Here is a 17,603-nt window from a genome sequence, read left to right on the forward strand (position 1 = left end):
ACCTCCCAACGGCACCATAACTATCTATGAAATAGCTTTGTGGCTTTATAGGGCCTGGGTTAGACACTCTGTAAGGAGATATTTATTTTGCGATGTGGAAGAATGCAAAGATCAGGCTCATTAAACAATAACGCATATGCAATCAATGCAATAATCCTGCTGCCAAACCCTCATGGTACAGTATGTCCATGAAATGGGTTTACCAGCATGCAGCCAATGTGTACTGCGTCAGAGCACAGAACCCATCTGGAATTTCCTCAGAAGTCAGCAGCTACTCAGAACAGAATATAATGAGCACTGCCGCAATGTATCTGTCAGGTAAGGATGCTGCATCTTTGCTTGGGCTTTATTTAGATGTCAAGTCTCCATTTAGACAATAAAGACAGGGTTTTTGTCATTTTTCTATTTGACTGTGTGTGCAAGGAATGTGTTGCTGATAGGTGGATGAGTTTAAATGTAGTCTGTGGGAGACATAGATATGGCAGATAATTAATGCATGCACACACACATACACACACAGACACAAATACACACACACTGTACACATGGCACAAACGATCCAGAATACAAAACATCCAGTCAGTGCTTTTGTGATAAGCTTTAAAGACTTGCCTTTATCTACTTTGGAAGTAACATCCAAAACTTACTTGTAAAGGTGATGTTAAAGCCTCTGTCTGTGTAGGTGTGGTCAGTCAGGAACTCCAGTCGGGCCACATGGGCACTAGTTGTTATAGGAGGAGGTAGGGCATCACCGGAAAAGGTACCCAGGATAGGAGACTCAGCCTGACAAAAAAAGATAAAGAGTTTCTGATGAGACAAAAGGTATTATAAGCTACAAAGGGAAAGAAGTCAGAGAGTATACAGCTCCAACAGGGAGGTAGACAGATAAAATAACAAGCAAGTCCAATGACACTGGCAGTTGTGGTTGTTTGGCTCGTACTTAAAATTATACAGGCGGCTTCTCCTACGACAGGTCAATAGTTGAAGTTGCAACAAAACTATTCCAAGTAACTGATGACAACAGCATATAATTCTGCACTACCTTTCCCCCATCCTTAATCGAGAGGAAGTCAAACTGTTTCTCCATGCTGAGGTCGTTGAAGGCCAGATTGATGCGGCTCTCAGGATTGGTGATGATCAGCCACACACAGTGCATATTGTTGCCATACTCCTGAGGGTAGTTGGGAGACAGCAGCACCCCGGATGGAGTGGTAAAGTTGAAGAAACAGGAAACTATAGAAATGATGAAGATATATAGACAGAGAGAGAGAGGGAAAGGATAAAACAAAGCAACATGAACTGAGTATTGTTTAGGAGGCTGAGAAATAGAGGAAATTCAATTTACTTTTGCTGACTACAAGACAATATGCTACACACAAACACACACACACACACACATATATATATGGGTGTCGTTTTTCACCAAAAACACCCCCCTTTATTTGCCAGGAGCAGCAGCGATTAACATTGGTACTCTCCTCCGCAGCATAATGTGGTAGATTATTTGCGCAAAGAAGGTTCAGTTCATCATGAGAGTCTGAGAGAATCAACAAAGAGTCTTGGAGAATCACTTGCTTATTAACCCTTTACAAGCTGACAGCAGTGGGGAGGGGGTAAAATTAACAGCCCTTCTGACTATCAGTCCATCTGACCTCTGACCTCCAAATCTGGGACTGAAATGGGAGGTAGAGAAAAGCCAGTCTCTGTACTTTAGATAAACAGAAGAAGATAAAGTTAGGCCATCAGGGTCCATACATCAAAACAGATGTAAAGAGTTCACACAGCTAAAAACTAAAACTAAAAACAAGTCAATAGTAAGATATGTTAATAAACAAATATGTGATTTTCCATTACAGTAAGTGATGCATTTGCATAATGGCCGCACAGCATATCGAGACAATGAATGGAGCACAGAAACTCTTTTTCACGCCAATATTCACTCACATGCAATTATAATCACTAGGGCTGTCAGCATTAACGCGTTGCGATTAAGGTGCCGAGTATAACGCGTGCATTTTTTTTAATCGCATGCCGGCATTTATTAATTTATTTTACACTTTCCTTGGCTTCGCGTCGTGCCTAACAGGCTACTATTTTGACCCTTTGCCGCACCGTTACTTATCATCAAGCTGCGATACTTCCTGCTGCAGCAGGCTGCAAGCATGATGGAGAAAGACAGCAGCAACACAGTTCTGAATGGCGCTTTTTATTTTCCAAAACTCCCGGACGGCTCAGTAGACAAGTCGAAAGCCATATGCACATTGTGTAAAGCCAAATTAAAATATCACCGAAGCACGTCAAGCTTGAGCTACCACCTACGAGCTAATTAACGTGACTCAGGTTGATGCTACCCACTAGGATGCTAACCACCCAGGGAAAGCAGTATTTTGGAGAGTGCTACTTGCTGACCTGTGGGTGAAACCAAATCCCAAAAAATTACTACAGCTCTTGTGAAATGGGTGGCAACTAACTGCAGACCTGTCAGCATCGTAGAAGACTCGGGTCTTAAAGACGTACTACGGTTGGCATGTTCTGACCTGTCTCATTGCCGGCGAGGGGGACAGTAGTTTTCACGCGTACACAGCCTGTACGACACGGAGAAAGCAGCCACACTGGAACTGCTGCGAGGTGCTGCAAACACTGTCTCATTAACCGGTGATCACTGGACGTCAGTGAGTAATCAACGTTATTTAGGAGTTACTAAACACTATATTGACTCTGGTAAGGATAGGGATTTTTAGTTTTTTAGTTAGGTACTTGATTTGTACTTTGGTACTGGAATTGTGCAATAATGACAGATTCACACATCTTTCTTTTGTTTACAGTAAATAAATAATAACAAATACAAATCATTCATAAAGTAACTTTCCTTGCATTAATTTGATTCCCAATCAAGAGCAAGAATTGCTTTCCATTGTTAATATGTACTTAAAGACAGTTCTGAAATGCAAAATAATAGAATTTTAATCATGTGATAAAATATGCGATTAATCGTGATTAACTATAGAAATACAGCAATTAATCACGATTAAAAAAAAAAAATTCGTTTGACAGCCCTAATAATCACCTATAATCATCGCACTAAGGTGTGTAGGCGCACAGTATCCATTGTGTCATATGTGTGTAATATCAGAAATGAAAGTGAAACTAATCACACTATGTCTGACTATAAAAGTTGTGTCCCAATACGGTAGTCCTTTATGTGCATTATACGCTATAAGAAGATCAGGAATGGTATTTATGTGACACATTTGAACAAAACAGTAACGTTTCCAAATTGTATTACTTCCATAGGTTGGTGTGGATGTGCGCGATCAGATGGCAGGTTGTGTGTTGCCCTTTTTGTCGTTCTTTTGTTTGACAAATTGTGATAATGTAAGCATTTGCACCATTATATTATTATATTATCATTCAGTTTACTTGCCAAAAATAAAAATGCTGAAATTGATTACCATGTTTCAGCATTTGTTTCATGCCTTTTAAGTTTTAAGCTTCAGGTTATATATTGCTTACAACTCAAAACAGCATCAGATAGAACTAAACAGAAGTGACACTAGGCTATTTCTAAATAAATATAGTGGATGGGCTGGTTTTGATATTATATCATGTAAACATCAGGGGAATGGAACCTCCAGTAGAACAGCAGGGAGAGTGGCAGGAAAATTTAAAAGGGTTGGCAAGCAGGGGATGCATATTTGATCATTTATAAGAATCAGACAATTTATATAACACATAATATGTCTTCTATATTGTTTATAATATATTATCAGTGTGTATCTCGCAAGATTTGTTCATGCCTCGCGGAACAATCTGCACACTTGCTCAACGTAGGTGCGAGGAAGAAGGCACGATTCAGCGGCCTGTTGAAAGAAGAACTACTCAAATAACAAAAAGGAGTAGGCCTACACATTATGAAGAAAGGAGAAATCATCATTAAAATAGAACCATCTGTAAGTAGCACAAGGAATCAATGCCAGTGGGACTTATGTTTCACTTTCAATGTCCAGCGGCAACTAAATATTGTTTGTAGAGTATCAACAGTAATGTTTACAAAAGCTAAGTCACTATATAAACTCATATTGAGCGAAGTTTAGAAATAATGAAGATTCAAGAGAGTTATTTGTCACAGACATCATTCAGTATCAGCCAGTCATCTTGTCCTCTGTCCTCCTCCCTCTTCTGAGCTCCAGTGACGTCATTGACATGCACAATAATTATCCAATAGTGTGGGGGCTGAATATTTTCTTGCTGCAACAGAAATTAACACAGCACTATAGAGATGGAGAAGGTTGATGTGTTAATGGCCAATCAGCGGTGCTAGTGTTAGGTAAGGCTCGTGGAATGAAATGGGGATAGAGGAAGCCTAAACTGAAACATAAGATGAAAAAAGAAAAAAAGAATTTTGTTTTTTTCAAGCAATGCCTAGCTTTAAGGAATGTGTTGGCAATGTAAATGAGAAATGGTCTCATCTCTCTCCCTGACTACTGTCAAGGCTGTCACTTGATCCCGATTACTCCAATGGCTATGCCGAGAGGGCAACAGCACAATACCTTGATGTTAGACTGAGATATCTATATCTGATGGGACAAACAGACCACTCCTGGGTGTCATGGGCACTTGCTCCAATTTCTGAAAACAATGCAACGGTTCTGGAGATGTCGTACACTTTCTCAACTAGTCATCGGTTTCTAAATAAACAAAGGAATAATTTGAGGTGAGAAACTGGCCATGAAAAGGCAGACTGGTCTAGTCTATCTATCAATTATAATTAATCTATCGATTGTCTGGGGATGTTTTACTAAACACTGAGTTTACAAAATGTACATAGGCTGGCATTTTAAGGATGCCCCGGATTGTCTGGAAGACCAAACAATTCCATTTCAGCAACCTTAAATTTAACTGCAAGGTCAACATCAACACAAACAAAGGATAATTCAGTTCAAAGTTATTAAAGAAACATGGAGAGGTTGTAGGGGGATCTGTAAGAACTTGAGTCTTAGTCAGTAAACAAAACACTACTTTGTTTCCCAAATGCACATTAGATATTTACATTTATATGCACAGTAGCAGTACTTTTAATAGCCTAGTTACGGGAATATAACTATCAGGATTTGCAGCCAAGGTTGCCTTTTTTATTATTAATTATAGTCAAATGCTTACCCAACAGTGCAGGAGCCTCATCATCCTCATAAATGAGATGACTTCTCCCTTCTTGCAGTGAAAAGGTAATTCATTTATCTAAACTTTTCTCAACTTCTGCATCCATGTGCATCCAACTGCATTTCTTTAGAAACTATTAGCTATAGGATGTGCTCCAACCGTTTAGGATCAGAACACTGTGTTCACACTACTAAATAAATAGAAATAAATATCCCTAATATCTGATGCACATGCAAACAAAAAAGTAGGCAATAAACAACTATACAACATTGTCAACATCAGTGACAAAGTTTTTTTTTTTTTTTAAGTTTTTTAAATGTTAACTAAATAAACAATGTTCACCAGTGTTATGTGGCCAAACTGACTCTTGTGCCAGCAGCTTCTGTGTCATTCAGCTCAGTGAGGTTTATCTAGATACTGCAGCTTTTTGTTCACTCTATTATCTCATAAATAATACAACAGTGGGCATTATCTGCATGGTCAGCTCTCTTTTCCTTTTGACCTCATCCTCTAACTCTTTCACTCTCTGTTTGTCTTTCATGGTGTTAATTAGCTAATAAGCACTCCTATTGTTTCAAAATCCACAGCCTCGGCTGGACAAACGGTAGGGATAATCTGATCATTTATTATGCAGCCGACCATGCACTCATCTGCACAAACATAAATATTTATGCCCCCCTTGAGTAGCGTTGTACTCATGCACATGTCTGCACATGGTGTTTGTAGAATCTGAATAACATAAGGCATCCAAGAACTTACAAACGCAGCTAGGTTTCTTAGCAGACCACTGGTTGTTCTTCTGACAGGTGATGTTCTTCTTCCCCATCAGCTCAAAGGCAGGTAGACACTCAAAGTAGAGTCTGTCCCCATGACGAAAACCTGCCCCCTCCCGTTTGCCATAAGCTGGGATTCCAGGATCTCCACAACTGCCTTGGTCAATTTCTGTGTAGGTAAAAAAAGAAAACATAGACAACAATATTAGTTATGCAAAATTTACATTGATAATAAATATTATTTTAGTCGGAGAAACATGAATGAGGATTATACAAATAAAGACCTGCTTCTGTTACTTATAATAATAGTAGAAATACATTTAAAGGTTACAATTGAATCAACACAAGCCACCTCCCTGACTGTCTTCTCCTTAACCTTCATATTATCTTTAAATAGAAGAAATACTATTGTTTAGCATCATGGACAAGCATGGTGGCATGGTGGTAGCACATTAGAAGAGTATTTCCTTCAGTTTTCCTTAAAGAAATGCTAGACGGATGAGCGAGAACGAGGGGGTGGGGCACAGAGAAAGACATATCAACTCAAGGTTATTGCTGACTGTAGCCTCCAGCCGAAACTGACAAGATAGAAGTGAAATGAAGATACAGGACCTCACACTCAATTAAAACAGATTTTCGTTTTTCGTTAATTCCAGTTTCAGGAAAATGTGGGTTCAGCTTATTAACAAAGAGTTACTGAATACTACTAATTTATGTCTGACCCTATATTGTGACTTCCTAGGACGGCCAATAGTGATACATTTCCCCAAACCTAATTTATTCATTTACTTTTCTATTTACTTTTTTTTTGGTAACTTGGAAGCCTGCACAAATAGTGCATTAATGTGCAGTTATGGAGTCTGCAGTCTGGAAAAAATGACTTCCCTTATCATTCTTCCCACAGGGTCCACTTGGAGAATAAATTCTCATTACAGGAATATTATGCACATTTTCTTTCTTACTCTTAAAGCTACCTTATGTATATGTGTTGTTACTGACACAATCTGTAGCCAGTTCTACTGATTAATTAGTGTTGGCTCAGCTGATGTATGCCAAGGTGGTGGTGTCTCAGTGAATTCTGATTTACAGTTACAGTTTAGATTTTAGTCAGACACACTTGAAGCAAGATGATGAAGAAATACTTGAACAATACGAGCGAAGACAAGTTAAAGGTCTTCCGCTTGTTTTGAGTCAGTGCAGCACTAGAGCTTGTGTTTCAACCAGATGTGTGGGTTGCACGGTGTGAGAAACCAGGTACCTTCTGCAATTTCCCAGATCTGTGACACCTCTAAAATAAAAACAATCTGACAGTACTAGCTGTTAAGGGTACATGTCCTCAACAGTAACCTCTGTTGGGTAATGCATCCCCAGCTGTAGAGCTCCTGGGTCTGGTCATTACTTTAATTGTTCCTGGTTTTGTTGAAACTTTGCATCACAGCCATTCCTGTCTGGCGCCTTAGCTAAGCATGAATGGATATAACTGAAAGAATATTAGCAGTGACTGACAAGGCAGACTAGCTTTTACACTTAATGACGTCAAAATCACCTGTGATTTTCCTATTGTCTTGTCAATTCAATTTGCCGCTATGTAGTCTTTACTGTCTCTTTATCCTCGCATAATGTTACCCACTAATGTTGCAAACCCCACTCACATCAGTCTCTCGCTGCCCCTGCTAACGTATCTCTTCCCTTACAGTGTGACAAGCGTTCTCACTTGCGCTGGAAGCTGACGTGAGCACTTTCAGGTACATGCACACACACACACCTCAATGAACACGCTTTTTCCTTTAAACCACACACCAATTTCATTATCACAAGATTTATGCATCCCTCTTTCACTCACTCACTCACTCACTCACTCACTCCCTCCCTCTTCCTTCTATTTTTCTGAGGTTGCAGATTGCATATGGGAATGCTGAGGCATCCTATCGAGGCATCCGGATGGGGGAACACAGAGTGTGAAGAAGCTCATCCATTCAGGAAATGATGGCGGACCTAATACAATTTTAAATCGCACCATGGGCGCTGCTGGGTATAAATCCATACTCAGGCGTAATGATGATCATCATTTAGAACACATATTTAGAGCTCACTGCTGTTTGGATGTATGGCTGTCCTAAGGCAGCCTCATTCACAAGACAACTCATTGATCTTACGTGGAAGTCACCTTTAAAAGGGGGAATGATGAAAGCGGGATTTGAGGTGGGCCTGATAGAAAATTTAAGGGAAAATATACAAAGGGAATGTATAAGATTCAACAGAAACTACGTCTGCAAGATCATGACAGCTGTAAGACGGACACAACAATACATACATACATACATGTACAAATGCATACAAGAATACAGTACACCATTATACAATCACTTGTTTGTCACTGTAACAGACTCACTGAAGAACTCAAACGCCCTGCGGTGCTTTTCTCAAGTAAGGTCTCTCTGCCTCATGGGTCTCTACAATTAGGACTTCAGGGAAAATGGAGGAAATAAATATGAGCCCTTTGAAGTGTGTCTGACTGTACATTGGTGTGTACATGTGTTTCATGGACTGTCTGTTGTTTTCCATGTGTTTGTATCTCTGTGTATGTTGTGTATAGGAGATCAGGCAGGAGTGAATGAAACAGCATTTCAGTCTCATGAATAAGGGACGAGATGTAATGGCCTATTTGTCGTTCCTGTCTGGAGTAATCCAAGCATTGTAATGGGACTCAGACTCACATTACTGTCAACAACTACACTGCAATCTCCTAAGGTCTAAAACAACAAAAGCGCTTTAACAGTCAAGTTTACCGGTATGATCCAATATCACATACAACAACGCACTAAATGCTTGCTCTTGGGGGAATTATTGGAATTGTTGGGTCTTTGTAAATTATAGAGTGTGGTCTAGACCTACTCTATCTGTAAAGTGTCTTGAGATAACTCTTGTTATGATTTGATACTATAAATAAAATTGAATTGAATTGAATGTCTCAATGGGATTTTCAGGCATACATTTCCACCACCAAATCAAAGCCTTATATGTGAAGTTACATTACATTACATTTGCAGTCGGAAGATATGTGTTTTTAGCTTTCGGCAGAAGCGTAGGCTTTCGGCCATCCTGATGTCAATAGGGAGCTCATTCCACCATTTAGGAGCCAGGACAGCAAACAATTGGGATTTCGAGTGATTAGTTGTCCCTCGCTGTGAGGGGGCAGCAAGCAGGTTGGCTGATGCAGAGCGGAGCGGGCGGGTTGGGGTATAGGGTTTGACCATGTCCTGGATGGTGGGGCTGATCCGTTCGTGGCCCTGTATGTAAGTGCTAGTGTCTTGAAGCGGATGCGGGCAGCAATTGGTAACCAGTGAAGAGAGCGGAGGAGCGATGTAGTATGAGAGAACTTGGGGAGGTTGAAGACGAGTCAAGTTGCTGCGTTCTGAATAAGCTGCAGGGGCCGGATGGCACATGCAGGCAGGCCAATCAGGAGGGAGTTGCAGTAGTCTAGACGTGAGATGACTAGAGCCTGAACCAGAACCTGAGCCGCCTTCCGCGTTAGAAGCGGACGTATCCTTCTGATGTTATGCAGCATGTATCTACACGATCGGGTAGTTGCAGCAATGTTGGCAGTGAAGGAGAGTTGGTCGTCAAGTGTCACTCCCAGGTTTCTAGCAGTCTGGGTGGGGACTATCACAGAGTTGTCAATTGTTATAGTCAGGTCTTTGGTAGGAGAGCCCTTCCCTGGAATGAAAAAGAGCTCAGTCTTGTCAAGGTTGAGTTTCAGATGGTGTGTGGACGTCCGAGAAGAAATGTCAGTCAGACAGACTGAGATACGTGCTGCTACTTGCATTTCAGACTCCGGAAAGGAGGGAATTAATTGGGTGTCATCTGCGTAGCCGTGCGAGTGAATGACAGACCCTAGAGAGTTGGTGTACAGAGAAAAGAGGAGGGGACCCAGGACTGATCCCTGAGGAACCCCCGTTTTGTGTGGGCAAGGTTCTGGACTTAATTTTATGAGACTATAGTTACTGTGTAGTTAAGCCTGCAAAATTACCTGCATATATTATCAGCGGGTGCCAGCCCTATTCAAGCACTGACAATAATATTTTGTCAACACTCATACTTTTAAACTTATTTTTATAACAATGTCAGTTGAAAGATTGAGGCCATTGCAGAGTGTGTGCAACCCACACTCAAATGCATGAGTAAGGTGGGAGTGTGTGTACTGGTATGACTGTGTTTGCAATTACACTTGATGATCAGGCTTAAAATACAAGTAATTGAGAATGCAAATTAGATTTTGGGTGCTTCAATCTGAGAGGTGAAGTGGTTCAAAGTGTTTCTTCCCCTTCATTAAGTAGAACTCATTGTTTTAATTACACTTTGGTTCAGCATGCTGCTCCACTTTCTCTGTTATTTTTACTGATGAAAAATAAGCATCTGTGTGCAAGGGAGAAGACTCGCTGTGCTTCTGATAGGCAAACATCAGACTTATCTGGAAGAAGAACCCCCCACACATGCACACAGACAGATGAAACACACATACAGATTCACAAACTCACACTGTCACTCCTTTTTGTCTCTCTTGTTTTCACACATGCATGCAAGCACATACACATATTAAATCCCATTATTAATGCTCACAAATGTGCACCCACACACACATACACATACAGTATAAGTACACACACACACACACACACACACACACACACACACACACACACACACACACACACACACACACAGATACACACTAGGTTTAGGCAAATGCATCAGCTATCTGCGGTGGGCTGCATCGATGGCCCATTGCCTGTTTGATAAAAATAAGTGTTTTTATTGTAATGCCTCATTAGCGTTCAAAGGATCAAACATGACACAAATAATTAATCTAAAAGCACAATGTATGCATGGTTGCATAGGAACCATCACTTTGGGGTTTTATTCACTGATAGTCCTTGACTAGACGGAGTCTTTTGTACAGTATACCTTTCATTTAAGGGCTTTGTAGTCTAGCTTTAATTTGCAGGTGCAGCAGCATACCATGCGGCAGAAGGAGCTCACATGTCAGTAAGTGCCATGCCTGTTTCCTTATGACACTCTTAAGCTTCATTGCAAAAGTCTTAGATGAGACAGATGGAGCATCTCTGACCCTTATGTTCTTGAAACTAAACTCATGATGATGAATACAGGCAAGGACAATAATGTTTCAGTTGACTGAAGCAAAATGTGTTCTGTCAGTGCCCATGTTGTCAGCTTTGAGCAATGACTCACAATACACAATTGTAAATGACCAAAAAAAATACTTCTATTTGAGATTGTCATGGAAAAAGTTACTTTTTTTAAATGCAGCCAGCAAGCCGGCGCATCCCAATGACTGGCAACCAGTATGTTTGACCACCCTTACCTTCATAGGACACCTTGAATCCCAGCGAGCCACTGGTGTCATCTGTTTTGAAGTTGAGCCACATCTGGTGACTGGTGCTAACCACAAGGTCTGGAGTGGTGGTACCAGACAGGCTACATAAAGAGACAAGAAGACAAAAAGATTCATGTGAATATACTGTGTGTTTGTGCTTTGCATAGTGTGACTGCAAGGTGTGTCAACTGTGTAACCTGGATCATTTTTTCCCCAACTATTATAAGCAGTGTTTGCACTTACTGCAGATAATTTAGTTTTACCTTAATAGCCAAAGGCCCTGTTTCTACTGCATTATTAAAAAACTTTAATGCAGGCAGAAAAAAACACCTGAAGTTATATATTAAACTATCTGACTTTTCTCATCAAAGATAAGTGCTCTAAAACTGTTGCAGGCAATTCCAGACTAACAATGCTTTTTTTGTATTTACCTAACCCCTTAATTCAAAACAGTTGGGGACAAGAAAGTGGAAAATGAAGGCAAGATCAGTCAATGCCACAGAAGTAATTTAATTCTATTTGAAGAGTAATTCCCCCAACTCTAATTAGGAAGTGTATAGCTGTGGAGTAAGTGATTAAGGGCTCTAATTTTAGTGACGGCACACAGAGGATGGTGGGAGTAGTAAAGAAGTAGTGTCTGGATAGGTTGGGTCCGTGTTTTTTTTTTCCTTTCCTGCGGCCTTTTAGTAATTTGTGGTGGGTTTCTGTGTACTTGTCTACATACAGTCATGAAAAAAATTAGGACACCCGTGCTTAAGTTGACTAAAAAGAGGAATAAAAAAATTAAGTGATCTTAATGCCTTAATTAAAAAAATGAGGAAAAATCCAATCTTTAAGGACACCAATTTTCTTTGTGAATGAATAATGTAGCATAAATAAATAAATGTTCTTCCTTAAAATACAGGGAGCATAAGTGAGTACACCCCTATGTTAAATTCCCATAGAGGCAGGCAGATTTTTATTTTTAAAGGCCAGTTATTTCATGGATCCAGGATACTATGATCCTGATAAAGTTCCCTTGGCCTTTGGAATTAAAATAGCCCCACATCATCACATACCCTTCACCATACCTAGAGATTGGCATGGGGTACTTTCCATAAAATCATCTCTCAATGCAAATCAAACCAGCTATTAGGCTAACTGAAATAAAACCACTTATGCTCCCTGTATTTTAAGGAAGACCATTTATTTATTTACGATACATTATTCATTCACAAAGAAAATTGGTGTCCTTAAACATTTTCCTCATTTCTTTAATTAAGGCATTAAGATCAATTTCCTAAAGATGATTTTTTTTATTCCTGTTTTTAGTCAACTTTAGCATGGGTGTCCTAATTTGTTCACATGACTGTATATGTATGTATATGTAGGAGGAAAGATGCAGTATGTAGTGTGTCCAAAGAAGCACCACAGTGCACCAGATTATGGGGATTTACCCTTCTCTTGTACTGTTTGCATTACTAAAACTAAAAGCTTAGCAACACCTTTTGATATGTTGCCTGAATAACCAATAGATATGTATTAATTCTACTTCCCATAGACAAAGGTTTGCAGGTATGGACAATTGTACTGTAATTGAACATCCAACCTAACAAATGCGGTGAGTGTGTTATAATTTACCTGCAAGCTGATCACTGTCTAAAACACTATCCTTGCTGGTGGCATGATTAAGGTAGTCTATCTACTCATGACAATTATATTCTTCCTACACCAGGACATCATTTGCCCCATGGGAAAAACGTTTGCGGCAGACTCGCACCAAATTGTTCTCTTCCATTATCAAACTGTCAAGTGAAAAGAAGGGCTTTGATTGGCTGTGACTCACTACCTCTTAACCACCACATTTATGACATGTCGCTGACCTTAAAGTTAAACAAAAAATAATTCCCTAGATGCTGCACACGCTTCCCTGCACCGCTGATTCACATAAAATATAGACCTAAATTAGACTGTGCTGATAGCTGCAGTATATTCTCTAGTCCTAAATTGTTCTAGTTTGTTTGTGTGCAAGAGCGCATCTGATCTCAAAGACAGCATTGCTCAGTCTAGTTTCATATCATAAAAAAAGTCCATAAGGGCAGAGGGAGTCCTTAATTGAATATATTAGGTCACTTTCAGTGTTTGTGTGCTGTGCAAATTATGTGCACAAAAATATTAAAGTGAGATAGATCTTACCTTATCAACAAACCCTTCCTCCACAAATCTCTCCCTCATTTATCTCCCACTTCCTCCCAGTTCCCACCCGGGCGAGGCAGTCTCGCGTAAAAATCTGATCTATAAAAACTTTATTAAGGTGGTAAATTTCAGCAGAATTAATAACAACATCCTGTGAATTGTTATGGAGCATCTGCTAGCACAAACTCCATTAGGGGGCATCAATATGCAGTTCGCAAGGCTGCACCACACGGCTATGATCTTGTTTTTAACATTGAAAAGAGGTGATGATTGACAATGTGCTGCAGCATCTATTTTTCATGCACTACTGCATCAAGTGGTGATGAAATGAAAGAGAAACAGTACAACAGAGAGAAAAGGGCTGGAGGGTAAAGGGAAAAGAGAGGGGTGCAGCCCGCTGCAGGGAAGTGGAGGAGGAGAAAAGGCAAGAGTGCCAAAAAGAAGAAAGGCGAAGAGGAAAGAGAAAGCAAAAAAACAGAATATGATTACATGGAACATGAGTAGCAAAAAACGAAAATGAATGCTAGAGACGATGGTGCGAATTAAAAGCCAGAAGAAGTTAGAGAACAGAGGGAAGATTAAAGGCAAAAAGATAGAGGTTGAATGAGTCACTCACACGTGGAAGATGGTCTTCTGGTCTCCCACCACCTCGCCGTCTCCCACCGTCAGGGTGTCATAGCCTCGCTCCAGGTCAAAATCCTCAAATGTCAGCTTGATCACCTGGACAACAGCAGGGACATTGCCAAGACAACCGTAAACGACAGATGCTTGAATGCTCCTGACCAGGTGCAGAGGAGAGACCCCTATCCCATCTGTGACTTTCCATCTTTCCGTCCTTCCATCTATCATCCATCAATCTCTTTTGAATATTTGTCAGGCACAATTCCATTTAACCATGTACCAGCTGTGCGTATTGTATGTAAAACGTCTATCCTTTTATTGTTAACAATGTATTTAAAAATGTTCTCGTAAATTCTCACATACCTTCACGAATCTTCATTCATCTGATTGCAATCACAACCCTTGCATCCTGTTTGTGTAAATCACCTGTTTGGTATGGCCACAGAGTTTTGTCGATGTATATGTTACTGTGCTTATATTTTGCTGCATCTGCCTTTCTCTCTGGTGATTATGAACTCTCTCCCACTAATCAAATATCGGATTGCCTGCCAGACAGTCTGCATGACCCCTACTCTTGCTCATCAAATCAGCAGGTTGCAGATGCCTTTGTGGCCTGTTTAGCCAGACTCACAATAACTTTAAGCGCACCAGGAGATGTGGCAGGGGATTTGAGGTTGTCCACAAGGTGAATATACAGTAAGCATCATAAAGGTGACACAAAAGTTTCAAAAGATTAATGTATTGGATTTTAACAGTGAGGAACAGTGAAGAAAAAACAGACCTATTTATTTCATCTCATTTCTTTGTGGGAGAGAAGGTGGAACAAGGTATGAAAATCCATAAGTGTGCCCTAGCTGAAGGACGCAAGGGTCAACTCTAATAAAGACAGACAGACAAATAAGGTTTGATTATGATCAAAATGTTGATAAATAAAGACAAAAAAAGGTAATGTGGGAGACTAAGATATAAATCAAAAAAAGGAGAACAAGGACTGTCTTTGTCTCCTATTTTAAATTGCTGCCACTGATTTCCGCCAAATTCTTAATGTTTCCAGAGGACTGAGAGAGCCTGGCCTAATGAAAAAGCTTATATAAATGCAAATTGCATTCTGTCCTATGTTAAACCCAGTGCCTAATGAAAATTGCCAAGGTGGAGAGAAGAGATGGATGGTGTGTAGGCAAAATAGGTCAGATCACTAGATAAACACAGTTTCATAGCACAAACTCATCTCCCATCTGCCAGCTAACAGGTGAGGCACAGAGGGAGGAGGAATAAACAAGACAGGAAAAAAGCACAGCAACCATACTATTATATATATATATATATATATATATATATATATATATATATATATATATATATATATATATACTTTATAATGCTTGCTATCTCTGATGTCATGTCTGACATTTTGGTTGTTTCAGAACAGAGACCCCAGTCTGCCTGACACTGACGGATAAACACTTAAACGGAAAACAGCAGCATTCAGTACCGTCAGGACATTATGAAGAAGCAACAAGAACCCACATTAGTCATGATGTCACGAGCGAGGCTGAATTTAGGTCTAGAAGAGCTGTGTCACGTCCTACCCACCTCCCTTTGCAGTTCCGCCTCAGTCTCCTGCCTGACCTAACGTCTCCTCTGGCTGGGCCTATGCGGACGGGCAGGAAGCACATTACATCTCTAAACAGAAAGAACAGCCTCGCTCCATCTTCATGGACCAGACAACAGAGCGAGAGACAGCCCAAAGTACCATTGTCTGTTTCAGCAAGGGTATACCCAGGGGTGTCTATGTGTGTGTGTTTGTATGCAAGCAAGCAAGCAAAGGGTGGCAGGCACTGTATCTGACTACCCCCTCTGCCTTGCCTCTCACCTCACATAGCCTCTCCTTAACAAAGGATTGCAAAGTGCAATAAGAGAACAGATTTGTAAAACCATTTGGTTTGATTTCAGAGAAGGCTATTTGGCAGGAAAGCAGCTGGGTGGCCTTGAACACAACTCCAAAGTCATTGGTCTGAACAGAGTGGCTATGGCATTTTCATGATATCCTCTGAGCATGCTCTCAAAATATCTCCATTACTCTTCTGTCAGTTTTTCCTCTTTAGTCCTCTCCCTCACCACAGGTGTTTCTAACAACTCTCTTCGTCTTCCGTTGGCTTCTGCCCCCCCTCCCCCTTTCATTTTCCTTATGTCTCCTGTAGCAATAACTAAAAGTATAAAATGAGTTATGTATGTTAGGGAAGATCTTCCTCTAGAGTTCCCTTTTCTAACAGGTGCAAACACACCAGTCAATTTGCTGGCAGCGTACACACTACTTAACACGCTGCTGGAAACAGGCAATTACAGTAGATTAGCACTGCACTGTTGCTTGAATCCCATGTTTAATGACTTTTACCTTAGATGTGTCTGTGGCTGTGATGAGCCAAGTGCAGTTAGCATTGTTGTCATATTGGACCGGATAGTTTGGAGATGTGATGACACCAGTGGGTCCTCTCAGTTGACCTCCACACATTGGTGCTGCAAGAGGAGACAGAAAGAAGCAAATGTTTGGCCAATAACAGTTTACATGCACACTTTCTCATAAACACATCTGCCAAACCCACTCCTGGATTTGCATGTTGAATCCACAATTCATGATGCTGTTTGGCTGTCATCCCCCAACCACCTCAGCCTCTACCTGTTAAGGTTTCTTATTACTTATACTTGCAATTGTATTTCTACATTGTGCATTATGTGTAATCAATAATTTATTGTAATTGTTTTCTGTATTCATTTTTAAAGAAACTGTAGGGGGTTCAAACCTCTCAACTCAATTTTGGCATGGAAAGCATCCTAAAGAAGAACATCCTAATGAGTATTTGTTTAACTTGAGGTTCCTTCAGTGTTTCTGACTGAACTGTGAGCAAGCATCGCTTTTGAAAGATGAAGCTGTTTGGCAAGTGCATGACAATGATAACGTTTTTTTAAACCATCATCAAATTATAAACAAAAGAGCCGCACAAACAAACAAACAAAATAAACTGCTGTGCATCCTCTAAACACTTGCCAATTTAGTGTGGCACCATGAAAAAATAGACTAATGAAAGATTCAATCAAACCCATAAATCACACAGTTTTTCCAAAGGTCGAAAACATACTGGGGAATTGTTTTGTAAACATTGTCAGGCTAAATTATTATAACAGTCAAACAAACACGATGACATGTATGTCTTTATGATCCCCTGCCATTGTAAAATGTTTAAAAATAAATTTGGGCAACCATTAATATAGTTGGGTACTGCCCAAGTATAGCTTATGTATGGTATGGGAGAGTTTATTGTTGGAGAAAAAAAAAACACAACACAAATTGAGTCTCACACTTTGATATTCTCACTGAAAAGAGTAGGTGAGAAGTTAACGAACCAAGCTTTAAAGGACAGTGTGACTTTTTTCTCGAGGCCTGAAGGTGTCTGCATGGCAGAACTGTTAAACGCCCCTTC

The 17,603-nt window shown here is 40.2% G+C and overlaps 1 protein-coding gene across 1 annotated transcript in view; it reads right to left on the reverse strand.

The window, feature by feature from the left end:
- The window catches only part of csmd2 (CUB and Sushi multiple domains 2), a 250,682-nt gene that overhangs the window by 103,005 nt on the left and 130,074 nt on the right, over window positions 1-17,603 (reverse strand). Inside the window, exons 10-15 of the mRNA XM_078267604.1 lie at window positions 16,520-16,641; window positions 14,120-14,223; window positions 11,317-11,429; window positions 5,920-6,102; window positions 1,043-1,233; window positions 648-783 (exon numbers count right to left, since the gene is read on the reverse strand). Coding sequence (XP_078123730.1) covers window positions 648-783; window positions 1,043-1,233; window positions 5,920-6,102; window positions 11,317-11,429; window positions 14,120-14,223; window positions 16,520-16,641 — 849 coding nt within the window. The remainder of the gene's footprint in view (window positions 1-647; window positions 784-1,042; window positions 1,234-5,919; window positions 6,103-11,316; window positions 11,430-14,119; window positions 14,224-16,519; window positions 16,642-17,603) is intronic.

This window comes from Sander vitreus, chromosome 14 (genome assembly GCF_031162955.1).
Source record: "Sander vitreus isolate 19-12246 chromosome 14, sanVit1, whole genome shotgun sequence".
In the NCBI taxonomy this organism is placed as follows: Eukaryota; Metazoa; Chordata; class Actinopteri; order Perciformes; family Percidae; genus Sander; species Sander vitreus.